Source organism: Oncorhynchus mykiss, chromosome 11, assembly GCF_057628025.1.
Source record: "Oncorhynchus mykiss isolate SJ-2025 chromosome 11, ASM5762802v1, whole genome shotgun sequence".
Taxonomy (NCBI): domain Eukaryota; kingdom Metazoa; phylum Chordata; class Actinopteri; order Salmoniformes; family Salmonidae; genus Oncorhynchus; species Oncorhynchus mykiss.
In genome coordinates, this window is record NC_143032.1 from 33,881,066 (window position 1) to 33,892,491 (window position 11,426).

Genomic DNA, 11,426 nt, shown 5'->3' on the forward strand with positions numbered 1-11,426 from the left:
TCAAGGCCCTGGCAACGGCGATGTGGGAACAACAGCCACCAACCTGCAGCTACGTATTAGCCTTCACTACCGAGCTGCAACGAGTCTTCGACCACCCAGTCGACGGACGAGAAGCGGCCAGTCAACTGTACAACATCTGCCAAGGGGCCAAACCGGTGGCTGACTTCACCATTGAATTCCGCAACCTCGACTTGGAATCACACGATGACATGTTGTATGGTCTTCCCACTACATCTTGGGAAAGCATACAGTTTATTAGGCTACAGATTAAATACATTATGATGAACTTCACAGGGTGGTGAAAGTGCAAGGCGATGCTCCTTTCCAATAAATATAGAGGGTATATTTGGCTGCCTTTGACAAATAAAAGCAATCTCGCTCTTTTATCCATAATGATCTCTTCAAGTAGGCTATAGGGGATACCTACAGTTGTACAACTGAATGCCTTCTGGGGCTGCCATAACCAACATCCACGGCACCCGGGAAACAGTGCCTTGCTCAGGGACAGAACGACAGATTTCTACCTTGTCAGCTCAGGGATTCAATCCAGCAACCTTTTGGTTACTGGCCCAACACTCTAACCACTAAGCTACCTGCCGCCCCATACATACATACATACATATACACACACACACACATATATATATATATATATACACATATACACACATACATGGTTGTGGCAACATGCTGTGGGGATGTTTTTCATCGGCAGGGACTGGGAAACTGGTCAGAATTTAAGGAGCTAAATACAGGAAAATTCTTGAGGGAAACCTGTTTCAGTCTTCCAGAGATTTGAGACTGGGACGGAGGTTCACCTTCCAGCAGGACAATGACTCTAAGCATACTGCTAAAGCAACACTCAAGTGGTTTAAGGGGAAACATCTAAATGTCTTGGAATGGCCGAGTCAAAGCCCAGACCTCAATCCAATTGAGAATCTGTGGTAAGACTTAAAGATTGCTGTACACCAGCGGAACCCATCCAACTTGAAGGAGCTGGAGCAGTTTTGCCTTGAAGAATGGGCAAGAATCCCAGTGGCTAGATGTGCCAAGCTTATAGAGACATGCCCCAAGAGACTTGCAGCTGTAATTGCCGCAAAAGGTGGCTCTACAAAGTATTGATTTTGGGAGGGGGGAGGGGGGGGGGGTGAATAGTTATGCACGCTCAAGTTCTTTTTTGTTGTTGTCTTATTTGTTTGTTTCCCAATAAAACATATTTTTCATCTTCAAAGTGGTAGGCATGTTGTGTAAATCAAATGATATACAATCCCCTGAATCTATTTTAATTGCAGGTTGTAAGGCAACAAAATAGGGGGGTGAATACTTCACAAAACACTGACAGAAGTGCTGATGCACAACCACATTTCTAAATGGCACCTTGTGTATTCTACTATTCTAACTCTTAACAGTAAGTTGAGACCACGACTATGACCTGGAAAAAAAATTCAGAGGGTGGAAATTGATCCACAGGCCTACAAAAGAGGGACAGGCCACCAGTTGCCTATGCCTAATATAGGGTAACCTTTTGGACACAGACTATTTTCCAAGACAGAATAAAACAACTTATTAGTTATCAAAATTCAGAATAAAATTGCATCTATATTTTTGTTATGTCTCATTTGCATACCTTATATATGTTTGGGTCGATTACATTTTCAGATGGCAAACTTACCAGAGGAGTAAACTCTCATACAAACACTTCATGCATTGGGCTGAAAATGTGCACACAAATCTTGTATCTGTATGGTTTCATTCTGCTAATATGTGTGGCAGAACTATGTAGACTCAATGTAGATACACACACGTCATTAGGAGTTCCTTTTTATTTTCCACTTGGATTCAAGGTAATAAAAATGATACACAGCTGAAAACACACTCACACTCTCTACACATTGAAATAATAGGTGTTTTAAACACCCCAATAATAAAGCTTCCTTTTCTCCCAGCAGCACACCTGGATTGCATCCCAAATGGAACCCTATTCCCTATATAGTGCACTACTTTTGACCAGGGCCCCTGGTCAAAAGTAGTCCACTATATAGAGAATAGGGTGCCATTTGGGACAAACACCTGAAATTGAGCAAAGATTCACACCGAACCAGGCGTACCAACCAATCCCGCTGTGATCTATACATAACAAAATATAAAAAAAATATAATCTGTATTCCCATTTAATAATGTTTTAACTACTAGGAGAATTTACAAACAGTTTGACACAATGTTTTTTTTTTCTTCTCCTCATGGAGAGAATAGTCATTGGTATACAGTCGAAGAATGCAAGTAATCTTAGACTATTTTTGTTTTTACAAAAGCTGCTGTTATTGCTTATTTGATGCTCCTTTTTTATATCCACACTGCATATGATTCCATGGAGTCTCACCTCTTAACTATTGTCAGAAATAATAAATAAGAAGAATAGTCAGCTCAGGTATATGTGATTGCACTTTTATTCCTTTAGCCCCCCAACTATTGAACTGAATTGGTGGTAATACCTGTCTGATTATATAGGGAAGTGACTATACATGTAAGCAATATATAATTATGTACAATAAAATTGAACTGGTATAGTAGTGACAAAAGCACTCAATTCTATAATACAAAGGCAATCACAGATTGCAAATCCGCAGGCCATAGTAAAAATGTCCTGTCTCCTTCTCTTAATGTATGATCATAAACTTTAATGCCAAGTCTGGAAAATTCTAAATTGGAAATCAGCCATTCATTTGAGGGGTCATAGGTCACCTCCAGGTTGCACACCATATCCACAAAGTCAGCCAAGAGGTGAGTTTTCACACCCGATTACATTCAGGTGCCTTTTTGTTAACATTACTGATTTCACTGAAACCATGAATATGCTTACTTAGTGTAGTATCATGGTACAATCTTTCAAAACATGGTCACATCATCTGTGATCTCATGTATATTTGGTTTGGGGTTATAGGTGTTAGCATTCTAATTTCTCTGATATATATTTTTCTTGGTTAATTACAATATTGGGAACACAATACATGTCATCGGTGACATACTGTTGGTCGCTGTCTCTGTGAGTGTCAGACATTTTTGCACAGCTCTTAAATGTTTCCCTTTTACGGTCATTTTGTACTCAGCCATAACAGACCTGCACAAATCCACACGCGCACACACACACCTGCAAAAAGCTAATAGTTCCCTCTTACACTGTAAAACTGAAACAAGTTAACTTTTCATTTCGAAGAATTGGAAGGGCAAATACTGTCCTGCCATAGTGAGGGAGGAGCTAGTGGCCATATAGCCTATTTCATTAGGCCATATAGCCTAATGCTATATGGACCCAAATAGGTATAGCCTAGCGGCTAACTGCTAGGCTAATGCTATATGGACCCAAATAGGTATAGCCTAGCAGCTAACTGCTAGCACAATGTTATTTGGAATCAAACAGGTATAGCCTAGTGTCTAACTGCTAGCCTAATGCTATATGAACCCTAACAGGGATAGCTTTGCGACTATCTTCTGGAATAATGCTATATGGATCCTAATAGAGATAGCATAGCGGCAACTGCTAGCCTAATACTTTAAGTTATTTTGGCCACCAAGAGGTGCAGAAGTCATGGCACGTTAAGTCAAGGGTGTTCTGGCTAGCTCTTTGTTATAACACACAGAAAAGTAGTAAAAAAATAATAAGTATATTTTCTTTCAAACTGTCTCTCCCCATGACGGCAGACTTGGTTCCGTTACGCCTGTTCTCCATATTGTCAGTCTTCCTTCTTTCCCCTCTTTTCAGTCGTTGTGGAGTTTCTCGACACCACCCTGAAGGGAGAGAGAGAGAGGAAAGCCCATGTTCATATATCATGCTCAATATCAGCAAACAACAGACATCTTCCTACAGTGGTAACATCCACAATGGGGATTGGAGAAGACCATTATTGATGACTTTAACCTAAGGCTGAGTTCTACAGTTCTTGACAGTAGACTATAGGGCTAATATACAGTGGATCATGGTGTCCTATGTATAGGTACAACTGTGAGAAGATTATCTGATGTTGGGGTTACAGTAAAATGTGATACCCCTTCCTCAAGGCCTCCCTTACCCCCCCTAAACGGTATATGTGTCTAGAGAGTTCTCCCTCTCACTTTTCCCATTTCTCCTGATTTAGAAGCATATGCAGAACATACCAGAAAATAAATGTACATCCCAGAACTTAGAGCAGTGGCTCAGTTCATTTATTTGGTCTCATAGAGGAATTGTTATTGCATTCAAGAGCGCTAAAGACAACATTAAACCAACATTTACAGACAAAATGACGTACATGACAACAACCACATAAAGAGAGATAAAGCTACATAACCAGTTATATAACTGTCTCCATAACAAGTTATAGGCTAGTGATGAAGGATTAAAGGAAAAGCGCTTTCAATGCTGTTAGGGCAATATTTCAGTCATTTCAAACTTCTGGAAGCACACACACACAAAAAAAAATAAAAAATCAGCCAGAAAACTAAAAAACTTGAGTTAGCTTATCAACAGTTCAATCGCTGGCCTGATTCGATACTGTATAATGAACCAAATCTCAAATTAACACATCACTAAAAATGCCGTCTAGCTGTGTAAGTCCTAACCACAACTCTTTCTTAAATGGCCCCTCTACGGGATCGGTGTCCGCCGTCCCCCTGTGGGATGATTGAGCTAACATGCGCTAATGTGACATATAGACATAGACATATCTGATATGGGCAGAAAGCTTACATTCTTGTTAATCTATTACAGTCTATTGTACATGCTATTGTTTGAGGAGAATGCACAGTTATGAATTTGAATATATATCAATAAACCAATTAGGCACATTTGGGCAGACTTGATACAACATATTGAACAGAAATGCAATGGTTCATTGGATCAGTCTAAAGCTTTTCACATACACTGCTGCCATCTAGTGGCCAACATCTAAATTGTGCCTAAACTGGAATAATACATTGTGGCCTTTCTCTTGCATTTCAAAGATCATCAGCTATCAGCTACAATAATAATGGTAATATTCATTAGTGCACACTGTTGCAAAACGTTTAATATTGAACATTTATTTGCAGTGCCTCACTGTTTCAGTCCATTTTCTTTCTAGCGAATGCAACCCAGTTGACTGAACTCTAGTGCTAACGTGTTCCTGCCACACACAAGCTGGCTGCTTTGTTGAGAAACACAAGATGCAAGTTTGAAAGCATTTAAAAGGCAACTCTAAAAGACTGAATGAAAGGTAAACAGACTTAATCCATCTCAGAGAGAGAGAGTGAAACAGAATGAGAGAAAAATAAATAAAAGAAAGAGCAAGCAAGGGCTTGTGCCAACTGCCAACATTTCAAACACCATCAATGAAAAACAACAAGCAGGAAATGACCCTTTGGTACATTTGGCTGTAGGACTCGCTAGAAGACTGGCTCGCTACTGCGAAAAACAAAACAACATGCTGTTTTCACACTTTAATTGAGTCAAACTGTATAATGGACGTGACTGTGAAGAACTGTACACAGAATAAGGTTCAGACTTCGGGCGTACACCCGATGAAGGCATTATAGCCGACATTGTGTTGTGTCAGGCTTTTTCTCTCACAAAAGTTCGTACCGCACGAACATGTCAAGGTGCTGTCTCAATGTGTTCCTGTGCTAACAAATCAACAGAATTTGACTAAGAAAATAGGGGACAGGGCTTACCATGGCTAGCTGGCGTCCTATGTTCCCCACAGTCACTCCTCCTGAGAAGAATATGCATGGAAGCCAAGAGCGCACATACAGAAAGTCTGGATACGTGTATCTACAAGAGAGGGAGAAAAATACATGCGATTAAATTAAATATCTGCCCCAATAGTCAAATCCAGCCCCAAATAAGACACATAGAGACTAGCCTTAAAACAGGAATGGCAACTTAAACACAGTTTCAAAGACAGATCTCGAAAGGGGGGAAGGCAGCATTATTAAAGTTTAATGAGGAAATATAAAATCCTCTCCCTCTCAATTTCATCTCTCTCTTCCCTTCAGTCAACAGAAGCTGCAAGGCCTTTTGAACACAGCTCTTTGGAAGCCCCTCACTGAAGCAACAGTGCTCCCTCTCCCCATGATGTTTTTGAGGAGGTGCCACAGAGGCAGGTAGGAGGGCCAATAATTGGGTGTAGAGGCATGGGGGAATCCGTATCACCCCAAAAATAATTGCTTTCATTTTCATGCCTTATCTGTCAGATCATCTTTGATGGAATCAGGTGACTGAGACCAGTTCCAGAAAGCACACTTTAATAATACATCAATCACAAGGGAAATATTTCCTAAAAAACCCCCACCTATGTCTTATTTTCTTCACTGGCTGTACTAAAACTTTAAGGCAAGTAATGATACCATAATATAATATCATAATATGGTCCTGTGCAGCTCAGTTGGCAGAGCATGGCACTCGCAACGTCGGCAATATGGCTTCTATTCCCACTGAGGCACAACAACAAAAAGTAGTCTTGCAGTACTGTAAGTCACTTTGGATAAAAAGCTTCTCCTAAATGCATCTTATTATTATCATATATCTTGCGAATGCATTTTTGACAGTTTGTCAGCACGGTTAACCCCAATTAGTTGTCATTACGCCTCCAATATAATCTCAGTGTGCTTTGCATTTGAGTGAATTATAGAGTTACCACCCATGGCTGTATTTGTTAAAGACATTTGTTCATTTTCAGTCGTGAGGCCTTCACCAAGAGAGTTCCCAGGTGAATATTATAATTAAAACTCTTTATGACATTACATTTCTCATAAGGCCTCGCTTTACCCTAATACAGTGGCCTGAAACTCATGGATTACAGGCCACATCAGGCTTTCATGTAGGGTAGCAACATATTATTCACTTTCCCCAAATTCACAGATTTAAAAACATTCTTGGTTGGAGGATTTCCAGGAATCTACCAAGAGGGTTTTTTTTTTTGCAACCCTACCTGCAAATCACATTTTGTTGGCTTGCGAAGTGATGTGTAATTGAAAAATAAACAGTTGAAAAATATATGGCCCATGGAAATCATGAGGGCAGTTTACAGAGATAGGTGGGATGGATTGAGAGTAGCTGAGGGATGGGTTTAAAAGCTCATGTTCTATAATAGTTAGTACTTATACATAGTGTTTTCAGTCATATCTATCCAGAGGTAATGTATATTAAATTACTTTATTCTTGCTATGTAACTACTGTAGTAGAAAAATAAAAGTGCAATGTATGTCAAATGTGTGTATAAATACAACAAAATAAAAAGCTGTAAAATGTTTGTTTTTTTGTCCTCCGAAGAGGGGTGGATGGGCCAAACATTTTTAAATATGTATATTACAAAAAACCCAACAAAAAGTAAGGTGTAATTCATATTGGAATCCAGCAAGTGTTAGAATATCCAACAGCTAAAAATGTTATTCACCCATAACCTTCATACATAATAACTGCCAGGGTTAGGAGTGAGGACACTACCTAACAGGCCCACTACACCGCTCGCATGTGCGAGCGTTGCAAAATAAATTTAGACATCTATATTATTACATTATTGCTCCCACACTGCTCGCGTGGGCCTACGAGCGTCTGCGTTGCTAAAATAGAAGTCAGTTCTACTTCCGACGCAGATCGTGCTGCAAGTCCTGCCTCTCCCATCTCCTCATTGGTTTATAGAAGCAGGTACCCACATGCCATCTCCTCATTGGTTATACCCACGTGGGTGACTGAAAGATGAACGAGGTCGGCGCACACACGCAGCTGGTTTGGGTTCCGTGTAAGCCATTTAAACCGGAACAACCATTTCAGCAACGGGTGCAAAAAAATCTAAAATCTAAAAAAAACTAAATTATAGGATTAATTTAGAAAAATGTATGATATTTATCTTTGTGTAGCAGAAGATTAATCAAATCAAAATCAACCTGCAGTAGAGCATGCTGGGTAAAAAGTAAATTTATCATTATTTAAATTTTTTAGTTTAAGTGACTTGTCATTTAGTTTTGAGTCAGTACCACAAAGATTTTAAGTAATAATGACTTTTCATTGACTTTTAGTTCAACTTACTCTAAGTATTCAAGTTCAAAATGCCTTTTGGGTATACAGTGTGGGCTTAACTTCTCAGTGTGACGTGGTCAAACAAAAGCACGACTTGACTTACTGATAGACACCGTTGTAGACCAGCAGCTGTGTGATAACGGTGGCAAGGAATGCCGTCCCGATGCCCAGGCCGAAGCCACTCCTCGAGCGATCAAACATCCACCACAGTCCCAGGGACAGGGCAGCCAGGGTCAGGGACAGCTGGGCATTATTGGCAAAGTGTAGTTTCTGTGAAACGGAGCAGTTAAGGACAAAGACAGTATTTGCTTGCGTAGGCTCGAATCCGGGCCTAGTACCCTTTGACACAACCTTTCACCATCTTTCCCCAAGGTCATCCTCTCATCATCTCTTCAGTAAAAAATAAATAAAAATCACTTCAAATATGTTTTTTTTTTTTTAAGTATTTGTTTGAATGTTACTTCAAAGCATTACAGTGTGGGCGGCACAAGCAGTGTATATGTTTAAAGCAACTATAGGTTCCATACATACTTGGAAAGTATGTCAAGGAGTCAAAACAAGCAGGAATGCAGTGGGGAATTCAACCCACCGTCTCACTGACACTAGCTGAATTGCCTTCGGGGCTGTAAAAGTAGCACAATGACAATATAATATATCAAAAATAATCACAGAATGTTACTCAATTATGAATCTGTTACACATTTAGTAGACCCTCATCCTTGTTTATGCTCTGGATGTGATAAAATTACTTTGGTGTAAATATGCATCCATCCTTTTCTAGATTGGAGGTAGCCAACATGAGAGTGTGCACATTGTGAAGTTGTTGATGTTTAGAAAGGATACAGCACTGGCATGGTTGATGCCAACGAACACTGCAATGCATCTCATGACACTAGCCCATTCCCTCTTGAACTTGTGGGGCTCTCCTAGATGGCTGTCGATGCAGGGGTATAGCAGGCCAACAACAGCTGCAGAAAAGATAGTTGAATTAGTACCTCACATAACGGCATACATACAAATCAAACTGACTCATGTGGTTCGATGGTCTTGAAAATGGTATATTTCTTTTGAGTTTCAATTTGGGATAAAAATAGACTGAAACTAAAACAAACGACAATATCGCTTTCTACTTTCAGGCACATGATAATCAGTCCTTGCACAAACTTGTCCGTAACCTACAGTGAGAAGACAAGTCTCGAACCATTGTATCACTAAAATAAAAACGTTACAATTCAATTGGGAGACAATGATCTAACGTTTGTATTGTTTGTTGTTATTGCATGAATCACTGTAGCCTACTTCTCAACAGCATGGGGGAGGGGTTGGTGGTGAAAATGATTTATTTAAATTCTGACTGCACACGACTTCCTTGTTTCTCTTTTTCTGTAGTGGCATGTTCGAGGCAGCAGCCAATTATGGACCACCTCCACAGCTCGCCCGTTATGAAAGCAGCCAATGAAAAAGAAGCACAACCCCAATGACCCTCCATGTCCGGCTGTTTCTAGTGAAGCCTATTGGAGGGCAATATAAATACTAATGTATGTTTCCACCAGACAAAACGCTCACCATTATGGGCTCAAGGCTGAGAGAACATTTACACAATTCATATATAGAACAATAACAATGATGGAATACGCGGTAAATTATTATGTAGCCCAGGCTGTAGTTAGCTGCCTGCATATAATGGCATCATGAAACACACAAGCAGACTATCCCCATTCCACCCCCCATAAAATCCCAATTCACATTAATTTTTATCAAAATTAAAAAGTACATATAGCAACCTCATTAAGTCAGGGTATAGGTTTAAAAGTGACAACTCACCAGCTGCCGTGCCGCAGCAAGGGGGTATCCACCACGCTGATGAAAACAAAGTTGCCATCACCTCTTCGGGAAACAAAGTCACATTTCTTTGTAACTGCAGCAAGTTGAGCACCAACGCAAGAACTACTCCCACGGTGAAAAGGACGAGACCCCGCCTGATCAAGTGTGCTGCTCGCACACTATGCAGCGAGCCATATGCATTGCTGAGCACTGTTGTGACAATGGACATCATTTCTTCAGCTCTCGATGCGACCCAGTTTCCCCCAGAAAAAGTCTTAGATTCCACCCTAGATGCACAGGAGCGACTCCAACAGTGTTCTTCTAGTCTTGGCATTTGGCACTTAGAGTGCTGTAAAAAAACAAAGATGCGTTAATACATCATAGCTAACACAGATATGCATCCATACATTGTATCTCATCTAAATTAACACTGACAACAATGTTTCAAGATCACCACTAAGCTAGATGTCAAATAAAAGTGGTGTCTAGTCTGGCCTTTGTAGATCGTGTCTTTCTCAAACTGTTTAACCACTACAATGATTATCAATGGACAATAGCAAAGAATAATGAATTGATGTCTTCTTACCTTGGATGTCCAGACGTTCTAAGTGTATGATCTAGCGACAACCGACTATGTTCATTCGCACCTCGACAATGATGAAGCTGTGAGTTGTGCTGCTCTCTTACTGCTCAGACAGTTATCACGTAGTTAGGTCACATCATCGTTTTGGGGGAGAGGGAGAGAGAGGCAGAAAAAAAGCTGCTATTTCATTCCTGAGCGCAGACCTCATACCAGAGACAGGCTTCCTCTGCAGGAAAACAGCCACAGCTGTGTCGGGTGAGTCGCGTCGGCCAATGGGAGCTAGGCGAACGATATGACGCGACGCCACCCCACCGTTCAGGACAGACGACGTCACACGAGTCTGGCGCACGATCATGCAGTCGTGGAAGGTTTGAGTGGGATACGCAAACCAGTGATCATTTAAAATAAACTGAGCGAACTTCCAATTGAAAACTAAAACTTATTCAAAAGTCATTCCGATGCAGCAATGCATACATTTGCCTATTTGTCTACTGTAGGCCTATTATCTTACCGATAAAAATGCCAGATCAGCTGTGCTATCCTGGGCTCATAACATTAACTCTGTCCAACCCAAATATTTTAAATAGCTTACTGACTACTCCTTTTTGAGCAATTGTATATGTTTCAACAGGCAGGCCTAGTTTGATAGTTCTTATAGTCCATACCCAACATAAACTATTTAATTCTGGCAGGTGCCACTCAAGCAGACACCTTCCAGGCAGGTTGGTGAAAACCAAGTCAACAGGACAGCTTCAGCCATTGACTGTCGACCCAGCCCAACCCAGCTAAAGGACATCGATAACATCACCAGAGGGAGTCAATGATTGGATAACCCCCAGGTCTCTAGGTACTGAAACTAACAACAACAACAAGGAAACATGTTTTGCAGGTGTGATGTGGCCTAATATTCTGAGTGGTTACACAATTCACATGCATCAGGTGATGTGTAGATAAACAAATACTGTGTGGCACACCGGCATCATTCGATAC

The 11,426-nt window shown here is 40.6% G+C and overlaps 1 protein-coding gene across 1 annotated transcript; it reads right to left on the reverse strand.

Annotated features, from left to right (window-relative positions):
- Positions 1–1,805: 1,805 nt before the first annotated feature.
- LOC110535597 (insulin-induced gene 1 protein) lies at positions 1,806–11,201 on the reverse strand. The gene is made up of 6 exons (XM_021620686.3): positions 10,440–11,201; positions 9,854–10,202; positions 8,873–8,997; positions 8,133–8,299; positions 5,683–5,782; positions 1,806–3,786 (listed from the first exon to the last, which is right to left on the reverse strand). The coding sequence occupies exons 2-6, from the start codon at positions 10,185–10,187 to the stop codon at positions 3,757–3,759; spliced, it is 756 nt and encodes a 251-aa protein (XP_021476361.1). The 5' UTR covers positions 10,188–10,202; positions 10,440–11,201; the 3' UTR covers positions 1,806–3,756.
- Between the last annotated feature and the right edge of the window lie 225 nt (positions 11,202–11,426).